General features: G+C 45.5%; 1 protein-coding gene across 2 annotated transcripts in view; it reads right to left on the bottom strand.

Moving 5' to 3' along the window:
• The window catches only part of fgfr2 (fibroblast growth factor receptor 2), a 42,013-nt gene extending 27,478 nt beyond the window's left edge, over nt 1-14,535 (bottom strand). The window contains exons 1-4 of one of the 2 annotated variants that reach the window (XM_050070515.1): nt 13,946-14,535; nt 11,576-11,831; nt 3,916-4,173; nt 3,544-3,618 (exon numbers count right to left, since the gene is read on the bottom strand). In XM_050070515.1, coding sequence (XP_049926472.1) covers nt 3,544-3,618; nt 3,916-4,173; nt 11,576-11,756 — 514 coding nt within the window. In that variant the 5' untranslated portion in view covers nt 11,757-11,831; nt 13,946-14,535. The remainder of the gene's footprint in view (nt 1-3,543; nt 3,619-3,915; nt 4,174-11,575; nt 11,832-13,945) is intronic. The other variant, XM_050070514.1, reaches the window with a different exon arrangement.
• Nucleotides 14,536-14,892: the final 357 nt, after the last annotated feature.

A 14,892-nucleotide genomic window follows, 5' to 3' on the forward strand; every position in this document is an offset into this window, starting at 1 on the left:
AACATGTTTCTCCAAAATGTCAGCTTTTCATGAGTGAAGAGAAACATCCTAGCATTTTTTTTAGCCAGAGAGTTTTTGAACAGCTTAAAAAGCAGGAGAATCTTCTCTGCCTGCAAACAATCAGTTTTTCAAAGTTCAAAATCAAATATTGATAAATCCTGATTGGTTTACAGAAATATGTGACATCAACTTTTTCCAATTGAGTCCCACCCACTTCAAACAAGAGAGCTGAGCTCAGACAAAATAAAAATACTGAAATCACAGTTGTGACATCGCCAAAATGGCTCAAACTTTGGCAGAAAATTGCGTGTTCATGTAGGACCTCATTACTTATTGTGAGAAGCTAATGGAATAAATAGGTTTTCAGGGCTTTTAAAAATACTTCTGTCAGAACTTTTCTGTTGTAACCTTTCGACTTTGTTTCCACATTTTTTTTTAGAAATTATGACATCATCGTCATAATATAATATTATTTCTCATAAACGTACAAGTTTATTCCCTTAATATGATTTTCTTTTCAAAATACTGTGACATTATTTTAGAAATCTCTAATTTGTTTCCCAACAGTGGTCATAACCTTCAACTTAAAAGCTGCACACTGGAGGCCTCGAATACCTTTTTATTTTTTCAATAGACATATTTTTTTCTACTTCAGTACCCGCAACAGCCCACAGACTAACAGGACATCAGTGGAGATCTAATATTTATTCATTAATAGTATAAAAACTATTCCCTCTGGGCGGTGCATGAGTGCTTAAGCTGCATGTTTTTATGTTTCGGTCTTAACTTTAATTATACTGCTGAGACAGATCTGTTCTTCCATGAAAATCCTGCCGTGCAGCTTCAACTCAAGGGGAGGCACGATGACAATGAGTGATGATGTAAACAATAATGAGCAATGTCGCCAACAGGACAGAGACTTTGTAACAACAACAGGATTGAACGCAGACAGCAAAGCTCCACGTGGCTCTTGAACTTCATAATGACATCAGTGCTACCCTCCTCCAGTCCCCCCACCCTCCTCACCCTTCCCCTAAACACAGCTTCCCTCACAGATCCCTGTAGAGGCTCTTCCATGTCTCCTCCAATAACACCACCCACTGCTGACAATGGACAAACACTCTGGACCGGCTTATGTTGTTCAATCTTTTATACAAAGTCAAATCAAAATGCTCTGTTTTGCAGTGGCCTGATGCCCAACCCATTCTGAGAGCTCCAGAAGACGAAAAAAAAAAAAGAGCCACGAATATAAAGCTACACCCCGCACTCTCCGCTCTCATTCCCTCCCACGCCTACACGCACCCTCCTCCCTCACTCCAGTCCTCGGCCCGGGGCCAAGGCTCCACGCCATGCTCAGAGAAGCTGGTGCTGATCCAACAACGCGGCCCCCCTCCTCCTCTTCCCCCTGCCTCTTTTCCTTCTCCGCTTCTTCCGCCTTTCTTTTAATAATAATCTCGGTTTTGAATTTTCAGAAACACACACGGCGAGAAAATGCGACTATACTGCCAGAACAGCTTTCCCTTTGTTTTCAAACAGCTTATTACCACCAGAATGGCTGGATCTTTTCCCTCTCTCCCCATTTTTTTCCTCTTGCTGAGTTCCTCTCTCTCCCCCATATTTAATGGATTTCAGGCAATTACAGTCAGCCCAAAAGTGGAGGAGGAGGACTCACGGTGAGACGCGATGCGTGTGGAGAATTTTAACAAGATGTGGAAGCCCTCATCTTTACTTGAGCGAGTGTATGTGTATGGGAACGCATGCATGTGTGCACGTGGCTACATAAACACATCACTACCCCAGACACTCACCAACACATAACTTTGGTAAAAACTTTCTCTTTCTCACACACATACACACACACACACACAGGCCCATCAGGTGGGTAACTGAGTCCAGATGGGTTGTCTTTCATAATGGATGAGCCCAGCTGACTGACTGGCTGGCTGGCTGGCTGGCTCCATGAGGCCTGACTACCTGAGGGACACTAGCTGAAGGAATGTCAGGAATCTCTGTATTCCCTAGAGACACAGACGCAGGCTATACAACACACACTCCAAAATCTCACAGTATAGGCCTAGGCAGGAATGCTAAGGTATAGAGTAGCAGAGATGTGGGTGCAGAGCTGACATGAGTTTTGGCATTGCTAACAGCTGTCTCCTCCCAATCCCGAAAGAATAGGCACTATCTCCTGCCTTAATCATAATCGCACAGTCTGAACTCTGCTAATAAACACTGACAACGCTAAGTAGATTATTTCACTTAGGGATTAAGTCTGTGTGAGTGTTTGGCTTTTACAATCAGCATTCCAGACTTAAGTTTTGACATGCCGTTAAGGACAGCTCATTGTTGTTTTAGACCGGGATATGGCTTCAAAGGAAGGAAAAATGCTACTTTCAAGTGTTGAATTGTTGATTTTTTGCCATGCCCAAAACACAGCGGCACTCCCATAAATTTTTCATGGGGGTAACTGAATTTCAAGAATTCTATTATTCTGTTGTAGCATGTAGGCTAGGTGAAAACTATGCCAATATGGAGAGTTAAGGAATCGCGTTCTTCAAATAGGCTGATTGTCCTTTTCTTCAAAAAGGCAAACATGAAGCTTTAATTTGTGGTAGTAGACTGGTTGTAAGGAACAAAACATTTACTGTGAAAAGGTCCTAACAAGTTTAAGGGAGATTCATGGGTACCCATAGAGCCCATTTTCATTCAGATATCTTGAGGTGAGAATTCAAGGGACTCCCTTGAAGACTGCCATGCCAGTTGTTCTAGCCTAGCCTAATTTGAAGTGTTATTTAGCCCCCTTCCTGACAAGTTATTTTGGCATGGTTGCTACTTATGGATGCCTTGGGTTGTCTACTCTCGCAAGATACTCCTACCTTTACACTAGCTTAAAAAATGAGTGCACTACAGCCTCTTAAAAATCACCCTCCAAGTATTTTTGCCAGGGGGTGCCATTGGAGGTGACAGTGGAGGTTCAGCAATTGTATCAGGGGGTTGATGCCCCCCTGCCCCCCTTGGGGGTGCCACTGCCAAAAATGTACACTTCAATGTGACATTTTTGGCTGTTTCACTTAAATCTCACCTATAAGTAGCTGTTTGCATTGTGACATGGCATCACTGAATGATCATACAGTATATGATACAAGTGGAACACGTCACACTGTGTGGCTGCTTATTTCCTTGTTTTCATTTCCCAGTTTTCCCTGTATTTCCCTTCCCTTTGCCAAATGCTACTGTAGGAAGTAAAATATGGTTATTTTCACTAGGATGAGGGTCCTGCATTTGCTAATTTTACTCAGGGGAGGTCCTGAAAAAACAGCAGTAGCTCCTAGGAGAGTGAGGGTTGCGTTCACGATAGAAACAACATTGGACAGACAGAGAGAGTTGTTGTGGAGAGAGAACAGGGTCACAAAAGTGCAGCCACTGGCTTCTACTGTTGCTTAAGTGTGCCCTGCTCAAGTGCGTCTCATCTATAGGAGTTGGTGAGGAAGGAAGGCGCATTATTAAGTCTTTCATCCTTCTTTTCATCCCTACCATACTTACTTATCTGCTCTCCGTCTGCCCCAGTGTCCTCCGAACGCTCTGTATCGTCCTCATCATCCCCCGACGAGATGGCATCTGCACAGAGTAACCACGGTTACTGCCAACCTTTGGCAACCCGCATGCACACACGTACAATACTGCATGCAGAACTTTTCATGCAGTCCCTTTCGCGCAGATTTGCACAGACAAATTTGTAAGAAAAATGCTTGAGTGGGGCCCTTTTTAGATGAATCTTGTGAGCTACAGAAAAAATATATATAGGCCCTTGACCATATCTACTCCATGGCCACTTCCTGGACTCAACCACACTCAGTCCAACTCTAAATCTCTGAACTTCCTGTCCCATCCTGACCTTTCTCATCCCTGACTCACCTGTGACATTCACTATGAAGCAGACCGTGTCTTTGCCCACGCTGGTGCAGGTGTACAGGCCTGAATCCTTGGGCGTGGCATCACGGATCTGTAGCACCTCCTGTTCTATCACTGTGCGGTTGTTGGTGCCCAGCGAGCTGCCGTCTTTGGTCCAGGTGATGGTCCCCGTCGGCGGCAGAGGGCAGCTCAGCTTCAGCAACTCCCCCGGGTGCACCGAGCACACCGTGGGCTTAGAAATTTGGTATTTGTTCGATGCCTCTGCAGAGCGGATGGGGAGGGGAGGAGGAGGAGGATGAGGTTGAATGGGTGGGGTGGGGGGAGGCGAAGGACAGATTGGAGAAGGAAAAGGGTGCACAAGAAGGAGGAAGGAGAGGTGGGAGAGGAAGAAACAAGCCATAGTGTAAGAAACAAAAACACCACATAACCCCCAAATGGATGCACTTGAATCAACTTATGCAGGAGGAGCAATACAGAAAAGAGGAGGCCCATTTTTTTTAAACCATCACACCACCATGTCATTACCACATACTCCCAGTCAGTTCTTTGAAATGGAGCCCTTAGAAAATACCACTGTTCTGTTATCAGGTGTGCAGTGTGATTGGCGTTCATAGAGCATGCAGTTACGGCCATAGCAACATGTGTAGAGAAAAAAAAATCGATGCTTTGCGAGCAGGTGAGAACGTCACTGTGTTGAGAGACAGCCCCCCCACAACTAACATCCATCCCATTTAGCTTAGATGCCAAGCAGCCAGTGTGTGTGGGTGAGTAGGGAGCAGCACAGACAGATCCTAAAAAAAGGTAATAAAACTCCAGCACGTCTGCCCATCAGAGAAGAAAGCAGCCAAAAAGGTCTGGGACGGAAGCGGTTGTCAGGCAGGGAAAGGGAGAAAAGGGGTGGGGGTGGGGGATGGGGGGAGCTTTCTTTTTTGGCGTCACCTTGGTTTTGACTCTGCGCCTAAGCTTCGAAAACCTTGACCCTGGCTGACCTTGCTTGACTTTCTGTTTTCCATCTCTCTCTTCTTCGTTCTCTTTAATAACATGGCCATGGAGGATCTACAACCACTGCACAGGATCTGCCGGCCAAGGCAGAGAGCAAGAAACTCCTGTCGACTCCAAAGTGAATAAAACCTTCACTTCTGGGAGAAAATCCAAGTCCGCCTGCGAGTGCATGTGTGTACACCGTGTCCTCTGACTTGTACAACTGCACGGAGGGAACAAGGTGAATGTCCAATATATCAAAGGGAATTCAGAGTGTCCATAGCTGAGACATGCACTTCTACATCAGGACGGATTTAAACGTTTCCGTGCAAACTCTAGTCTGTGACTGAATGTTGAGCAAAAGGGGGGAAACTTGCCTGAAATACAAGCTGGCTTCTGCTACATATACTGTAGCCAATTCCAGTCACCTTGAGGCTGTTGCAGACTTTAACACACACACATTCATGCACAAGTGTGTACATTCACTCAGCTCAAACGATCTCTGCAACCATCCAGTGAGAAAAAAAAAACTGGAAGAAATTCCAAGTTCTTTTTATTGCAGCACAAAAATGTCTGTTTGTGTTTTTTCTTCAGAGGGAACTGAGTGAAAGTGGCAAAAAAAGAGAGGGATTAAAAAGATTTAAGGGGGGGAAAGTAGCAACAATGGAAAAGCATACGAAAAAGCCAGCGATGAAGGTATATGTAGTGTTTGAGTGAAGACTGATAGGTGTAATTATAGAGGCAGTGGCACTCCCAGCCTTTCCTGTACCTCAATACACCTTTTCAACAACATTCCACCCCCTTTATTGGCCTTACGTGTGTGTTAAATGTAAACTATACACACACACACACACACACACACACACACACTCCAGCCTCAACAGGAAGGGAAAGTCATTCCGACACAAGCCAGCGGTCGAGGCATGTGTGCGAGCCTCTAAACGCTCCCCCTGGGCAAGTAGACACACACAGACAGGTACAGTTACTGAATTGTCTTTTTTCTCTCTTCTCTCCCTCTTTCCTTCGATCCGGAAATAATTAACCCCTCCTTCTCCACCCAACTCTGAGTGTGTGGTCTGATAAGAGGTGGAGCTCCTGCGCTGATTGATGGGAGCTGTCTCCGCTACCTTTTACGACATGGTTTTCCACACCGGGGGCCACTGCCTTTTACTCCAATATTATTACTGGCTTCAGCTTTTCCTCTGCTGTTTAATTTAGGATTTTGTAGAGTTAGAGATGTCGTAACTTCCAGGACACAAAGCGGTGTAGGTATCTGCTGGGAAGTAAGCAGGTATGGACAATTTCAAGATCCCCGCAATGACACTGACGTAGGAACGCAACACCTGGAATGTATGCACACACACAGGCCGCTCTGTGTGTCAGCACACTGAAGAAATAGGGACGGTACTGAGGTGCTTCATAGAAAGATGATACAGATACATGGATGCACATGTGTGTTACACTACAAGGAGACATCTAAGGAAGAAGGAGACATGTATGGAAAGAAAATAAATACAGAGGAGAGGAAAGGAATCTCTCCAAATGGTGTGTCTGATTAAAGAAAGCATGCACGTGTTAGTTCTGCCTTCATCATTTTCTTATCTCTGCTGTGTCCATCTGTCCCCCTCCATCAAGTCCTCCTCCTGCTGCCGCTGCTCCTTCATTTCCCCCTTCAGCTTTGCCCTCTCCCTCCCCCCTTCCCACACTTCTCCACCCCCCACTGACCCTGCTGACCTAACCCTGACCCTTCCCAAACCTGTTGACACCTCCAGCATGCCCAATTGTTCATGGGAACCTGTGTCACGTAAGCACACACACACACACACACACACACACACACACACACACACACACACAAAGTGAATGCAGCAAGAACCTAAAGAAACCTCGACACTGAGAAAATTAAGATACAGAGTTTGGACCTTAATAAATGCATGAATCAGACACGTGCACACCAGGACATACAGGCTCTGACACACACTCACACACACCTTGAGGAGAGTTTACAAGGGTCCAGGGATGCATGCTGAGTTGAAGAGTTGAAACACTTCACTGCAGATTTTTCATCTCTGCAAAGTTTCATCCCGCTCTGCACCGCAGGAGGGGGCGTGCGCCTCGCTATCTCTCTCTCTCACACACAAACACACACACACACACTCACACTTTTGCTCGATTTCTTTCAAACAGCTTTCTCCTCTCTCCCCCTCCCTCCATCACCACTATCATTTTGCCTCTCTTCTCCTGAAGCACACCTCCATTTCAAAACCCATCTTTCTCGCTCTCTGACAGCTATTACAAGTGTCTATCAGGTGTGATAGATTCAGGCTGTCCAGTCCTGGCTTTGTCCTCACTCACACCGTCTTGGCTGACAATAATTAGTCTCGCAGCCTGAGTGTCTGCGGCAAAATGCAGCGAGCAATTCCCACCAACATCTACTTGACGTCTGCTCGACTGTCTGTCTCTGTCTGTCTGTCTGTCAAGCCAGCGAGAGCCAGGCTTGGCAAAGTGGCAAAGGGGGAGTTTACGACAGATTTCCTTACGTAAATGATCTTATGAATTTACTTCTGCAGAGAGGCACATTCGGCTGCAAATCTATTCTCCCATCTCCTCCCTGTCGCGCTCTGCACAACGGGATAGGCGGACTAAATGTAATGACTGCCATCTGAGGCATACACTCAGCATGCATGCAACAGGCACACACACACACTGCCAAATCACATTATCTCTGCTGCCCTTCTTATCCCTCCTTTCTTCCTCTCCTCTTCCCTCTGTATCCTCCTCACGTAGTCAAATCCCAGGACTTTTCTCCCCTTTTTTGTCTCTCCCTCTTTTCTGATGTCAGTGTCTTTTCACATTCAAATCCCTCCTTAGCTTTTTTTATTATGACAAAGGAGCAGCTCCATGAACTGGCTCCTGCTGGCGTCCATGGCAACAGCCCCTCTGCTTCACCCACCCCTCCACCCCTCATCAAGGCATTCCCTGAACCCCACCCGACCCCTTTAACCCACAGGCTAACCCCTTATCTCCCAAAATCTTCTTAAGTTGAAGCTCTATTGACCCTCTTCTTTGCTCTGACCTCTGGAGATTAATCTATTTTCCATTTTCATAATCAATGAATCTGCCAATTATTTTTTCCCGTCACAACTTCCCAGAGCTCAGGGTGACATCTGCAAATGTCTTATTTAGTCAATCCAGCAATCCAAAACCAACAGATAATTAGTTTATAATGATATAAAACAGAGGAAAGCAGCTAATGCTCACAGCGGAGAAGCTGGAACCAGAAAACTATAGAAAATTATAGAAATGATCAATTGAATATATCACGACAGTTGTTGATTATTTTTCCTCTAATTGTTTTAACTCTAATATACTAATTAACATAACAAGTGGCATTACTTGCAGGAGGTTCAGTGCCTCGCACAGAAACACATCAAAGGATGATCTATTATCCTGAGCAACTACTCTAAAAAAAAACTTACATAGTAGGTGCAACATTATCTAGTAAAATGCATGCTACTTTAGGAAATTGCAACATTGATTTTGCCTCAGCGTCTCATTTCTTAATCTATTTTTTTTTAAATTTTAATCAGTAGTTTTAGTCAGTGTTATTCCTCCACCATCACCACCTCCCCTATCCATGCTGGCTCAGATTCCACTCTGCCTCCTGCCGCACACCGGACAGTCCACTGAGACCTGAGGCACAAGCTGGCACAGGCCGCAGCTCTTCCCAGCCTCTTATCAGACAGGTGTGAGATCGAGCGGTGGAGTGACCAGGTATTTTCTGGCACATCAGCCAAAGCAAATAACAGTCCACACACACACATACACACACACACACTCAAACCTTCAAGTTTACCACTGGCCAACGGCAGGCTAATAAAAGTCATTGTGTGAGGGCCGTATATTCCGCCCAACTGCCCCCCCGGTCACACCACCGGCGTTTGTTTGGAGTTCAGTTCCATTGCCATCGCCACAGTCAAACACACACACACACAGACACACACTCTGTGTCATTAACTGGCCAGCTGACTCTTTTATACTTTTACCGCTGTACCCCTGCTGTGTAGATAGCACAGCAACTCCTTCACATTCCCACTTTCACACACAACCACCAACAGTCTACTACAATGTATGATCTTAATTAGCAGTGTATGATCATCATGACTGTTAATGAAATAAAGGCAATTACTGCTGTGTTTAACACAAGCAGACGATGTATCTTGTGAAATAAGGTACGCAGCGTACCAGTGGAAACTTGATTAAGAGTAGAAATCATGCAGCAAATAAATACAGAGATATGCCAAGAAGGCAATTAGGTTCCTACTGTACGCAGAAACTCTTTATGAAACACAACTTGTCTTTTGTCGACAAGTATCCATCCTTTTCTTGTTTCTGTCTGAGAATGAAAGACTCATCCTTGACACATAATGCAGCCTTTATTTATTTAACCACTCAACTCTTTTGAAGTGTTTGCCTCCATGCTGATCAGAGCTTTTTCTGAAGAACAGAATTTGGCAGGGGAGAACAGGAAAGTACAGCCAGACCATGAGCTGACTTTTGTCAGCTGCACTCACATTCAGCCTTCGTTCCAGTCAGCGTGCCTGATGCCACATTTATTCCACGTTTTAATGCAAAGAGGGCCCTGGCTGAACAGACCAGAGAGCACAGAATACCAATGTTAAAGACACACACCTGCTGTGTTTGGCACCATTGTTATTCAGCTCAGTCAGAGTATTTTAATCACTGTGCAAGCGGAGAGCGCCTGGACAAGGTAAACACTCCCATAGATATTGAAGTAGCTACAGGGACAACAATAGGTCTGTTGTGGAGGCCTTAACCAGCGCGCTCGCTCTACTTCTACTGTTACAGCAGCCACAGGTAAACAAACTAGCAAGGCCACCAGGGGTGCAGGCGTGGACTCTATGGAGACAACATTGATATGCAATCTGATGGATCTACAGCAATTACTGCTCTCACACACATGCAGTGGTGTGACCCAGGCTGCAGGGCAAAAGGGGTGAGGGGGGGTGGAAATCCTACGTCTCTGTAGAAGGCGGGACCAGCCAATCTGTCTCCCTCACATCTATACCCTACAGGTGACAGCAGTGCAGCCCACCAGGAGCTGTGATCACAGGGAGACCACAACAAACCGGAGCCGTGGACGCACTGATTCAATCACACACAGCTGAAAAATAAAATCTATGTTTGCCGTGTGTAGCAGGCAAACTGACTCAGGATCAGATAAGCAGGCCAGGGTTCTCTGTGCCCCGTTGATCCCTCATCATGTGACCCCCAGGTCTAGCCTCTTAATCTCCAGTCACATGACTTCACCGCAGCCCAGCGCTCTGTAATCTCTCCATCTAAAGGAAGAAGTCAAATATGCACAAATCCTCTTAGACCTTTCCTGGAGGATTGTATAACTCTGGAAAACTCTCCCTCTGTCCTCTCTATGGCCATGTAGCAAAGCGCCCGGGCCATGTGGGGCTCTGAACTCACCAGCATGGAGCCAAACAGTCTGCGACAGAACAACAAAAACATCAACAAGAGAGGAGAGCGCAGGCAGCCTCTCATCAAGGTAGGTAAGAATGATACCTGACCTCTAGGGCAAAGGGCAAGACAAGGTACAGCGTGTATGTGTGTGTGTAGGGAGAGAGACAGATGGGGGAAGTGGCTTAAAAAAAAGTGATGCTCTGTTGTTGGCCCAACTTACAATTAGCATGCTGATTAAAAGCCCGGGAACAAAAGGCTTTGGAATGTGAGTCACCATCCATCACAACAACTCTAATTAGCTAGTCTCTGACCAGACTGGAGACAGAAAACGGAGAAGCCTCAAAAGACAAGAAAAACAAACAGCTTTCCCTATACTTTTACTAATAAAAAAACATGGGTTTATAACATTTAAATTCACAAACTTTGCAGACAACAACGCAGACAGGCAGTCGTGACTCGAAGAAACAAAGCAAAGCCCTGAACTCTGTATTCTCATTTCTCTTTCCCTCCCTCTTTGTGCGTCTTTCCAGACAAACAGGGCATGAGAGAAAATGCCAGCATAAACACAGTCCCACCCTCCTTCACGGCTCTCCCTTGTCCTCCCATGCGGGGTCACAAACCTGCCTTTAACACTCAAGTATACCCTGAACTACCACAGACATCAGCAGGAGAAATAAAACATAAAAGTGTGAATCCCACGCCTCATGGTGAGGAAAACAAGAGGCTCGCCATGCTGAGGTTAGTTGTTTCCTTTTCAGTGTATTATTAATCTCCTGAAAGTCTCACATGAATGCTATTTCTACTTGTTAGACTTTTAGTGAAGTTTATATGGTTAGAAGGGCTCAAAAGACCGGTCTCCTCTGCAAGAAATATAAAATACTAACTTGTAAGTGTACAAGTGACAGTGATACCTTGTTATTTTGCGACTGTTTTATCTTAAAATGGATGTAACAGAAATATCCCTTAGTTCAGTGGAGGCATATTGTAGATTTTTATCCACTGACATTTAAGTTAAGGACAGGAATTCTAAGGAAAGGATGCAAGAGTTAACCAAAACTCAAGGTTTGAGTAGGGAAAACAAACTTGACAGAGCTACACCTGCTCTCTAAAAACAAACCAAACAAATGGTTTTCCCCCCTGCTCCACCTCCCACACTCTTCTTTTTAGTCCTTCCCCATCCCCCTCCGCTTACCTTCAGGTTCCAAAGTGGCCTCCTCCTCCTTGGTGCCAGTGAGGGGCGGCCGGGCCACGCTGACGGTCAGCAGGGACAGCAGGACAGCGGCCAGCAGCCAGGCCCACGAGGCCATCCCGTTAGTGGGGGCAAGCGCTCCCCATACCCCCCTTCTCCACCTCCCCCTGGACACTGATCCCATCTGAGGGGGTCCACCCAACCATCAACTGCTGCCGGGTCGGCCTGTCACTCAGTGGAATTCACCCAATCACCTGGGCTGAGAGGTGAATGAGAGAAAAGGAGGAAGGGAAGGTGGCCGAGTGATGACAGAGGAGGTGGACACAAGAATGAGAAAAAGGACATTTGTTAGTGTGGAATAATTCATTTCAGAGACCTTGTTTCTGAACCCTTTTTCCTTCTTTCTTTATTTTACAGAGTGAGACAAAAAAATGGAGCAAGAGAAAGCAACAGAGACACAGAGGGTTTCACAATGCTGTCAAACAAGCCGTGCCACAGACATACCGAAGCTGTGAGGCAGCAGCAGTCAACACAACTTGCATCTATCTTTACTTCATATCTATAATTAAATGCATTGAATTGTGTCTTAGAGAAACCAATTAAGAGCTCTGTAGGTCTTAGTATTCACAGTCTAACCAGTCTGATGTATCCCTGACTCACACTGCCAGACGTTGTGTAAGTTAATTAAAATGTGATTTCACACAAATCTGATGCTTATTCTCCTAAATCAAATTAATACTAAAAGCTATTCTTCAGTGATGAGGCATAATGTGATTTGAAAATATCCCTGGCACAGGATGGACAGCAGATCAGCCAATGTGGCACCAATTTGGATTAGATGGACATCGTTTATTCCCGTGCGCAACAGATGCGCCAAACCTGTTGCCCGCGCTGCTGCATCCGTGTTAATTGTATTCCTAAAGAGGGGGCTCTTATTGCATTTGCGTGACTTGATTATGAAACCAGTAAGGCTTTAATTGAAATGCAATATTGCAATATTGGACACACACACACACACACACACACACACACAGCAATCTGTTTAGCCAGACATCTGCGGTTCAACCGTGCTGAAGTGTCTCAGGAGGTTTGGTGAAGTCACGCTTCCCTGCGCTCCTTCTGCTCCAGCTGGACGTATCGATTGGTTTTTACCCGCAAAGACACATGTAGTTTGACTTCTACAGAGTCAACCTGAAAACGTGGAGCCTGGTTTATCTTTAATCCCCCCCCTCAGGGACTACACGCGACACGGACAGTGGATGCGCACATGATGTCGGGGTGAATCCATGAATGCACCCCGACATCCTAACTCTATTAGAAATATGTGCACCGGTGTGATTTTGCAATTAAGGTGAATAATTCTGCGTAGTTACAGCTCAGACGTATGAATTATTAATGGATTGTAAACCAATCAGTGCACCAATCAACCACTGGGCTTACCGCTGTCTGAAAACTTCATCTGGACGAATAGAGACCAGAATTACGCAGAAACCATCATTTAAAAGCGCGTGGCACACACAAAACAATGAATATTTCAGCAAGTATTGAATATAACTAAGAGCTACATATGTAAAAGAACCGTTGACAATAAAATATGAAATCTATAAACTCATAAAACTTAAGAGAAAATGGTTTAAAGAGTTTACATAATGTGCTCGTCATTAAATAAACTCCTTTTTGCATGTTGCTGACGACATGACATTTTGACACATGTGGGACTTTGCTCCATACATGTCCACAGCTTTCATTTAAACCGGGCTTTGAATGAAATTTCTTGGCGCTGATTGAATTCCTATTGAAATTCAAATCAGTTGGCTTTTTCCACAATGGGGGCTCATTTGGAGCTGCTCAGTGATTTAGGGCTCCGGCACCAAGCAGTGAAAAAACAACTGCGGTCACGGGATAATTGGCACCATAAATGCAATGTAGAAAATTAAGCAAAGTAATAAATAACCAGGACACTTGTTAATGGGCCTTAAAGTGATGATGCAAGGTGCTGCGTGGTTCCTCCTCTCCTAAGATAAACAAGGATTTCTCTGATTTCACTTAGGGTGGTGGAAAAATAAATAAAGTGCACTGCATTATTTTGTTAGATGTATTTTTTTTAACTCAAATAAACTTTATAGACAACTTTGCATATTTTAAAGAAAAGTCTCAATAAAGACTTCTTACTCAGACAACTTTGTAAATTCAGTTGTAATTATGAAATTGTAATTATTTTTGCTGTGCAGCTGTGAAGAAGAACAAAATATTGCAAAACCCAAAAAAGCGCAAGGCATTTCTACAACCACGTAGCTTAATGGCCATGACAGCCAAAACCCTGACAGATGAGATTGTGAGAGAAACGTTCAGACGTAACCAGAATATACTTACCAGGGAGGAATAAAATCGTGGAGATCTCTGTTTTGGCATGCACAGATAAGGGAGGAGAGAGCATGAGCTGAATCCAGAGGGAGGAATGTCTCCAACTCCACAATGCACCAAAAAAATCTGCGAGGCGCTGCCTTTTTCAGCTTACTATTCCACAATCAGCCGGCATCAACTCAGATCAGAGGATATATTCCAAACCCGACTGGCAGCGTAGTCCAGTGCCATGCAAAGAAATCCGAGTTTACACGCGTTATCCTTCATAAACAGTTCGGAAAACCATACCGCTGTCCCCCCGAAACTTTCCTCCCCGTCACCAAGTTTCTTCCAGGGCGCAAAACATGCCCAGTGTTCCCGAGCAGCGCACTTGTCAACTAAAAAGAAAGTTTGCAGCTACGAGGGAGGCGGAACGGGGTCTAAAAGGTACAAGAGGATAGTTGTCCGATGCAAAATGTCATAAAATCCATCAATGCGCGTTCCCCTGGTGAAAAGTGCGTCTTTCGCGTCTCTTTCTCGTCTTCCGCCGACAGTCCTCGCACTGTTTCTCAGACGCTTTGTCAGGTTTACTCGGTTTTTTCTCCTCCTTACGTCTCCACACACTGCCCTCCTCCTTCACTCCAGTGGGTGTCATCCCCCCCCCCCCCCCCCCTCCAAGCACCCCCGTGTAATTCGAGCCGCTTTTCCTGGCCGCAGTGCCTTTGGGCCCTGCCTTCCTCCGCCCATCAAGCTGCAGCGCTGCCTGCCCGCCTGCCTGCCCTGCCCGCTCAACTTGCTCAAACTGGGGCCAATACGAGGACGAGGAGGGCCCCCGCTCCGCTCCGGAGCTGTCAGACCGCAGTAACAACGCCCCTCAGTGGCCAAGGCATGACATCTGCGGGACACACACACAAACGCTCAAGGCATCTACACTTAGCATATTCAAATCCTGCAGTGGTGCAAGAAATGTCTACATC

This window comes from Epinephelus moara, chromosome 19 (assembly GCF_006386435.1).
Source record: "Epinephelus moara isolate mb chromosome 19, YSFRI_EMoa_1.0, whole genome shotgun sequence".
Classification (NCBI taxonomy): Eukaryota; Metazoa; Chordata; class Actinopteri; order Perciformes; family Serranidae; genus Epinephelus; species Epinephelus moara.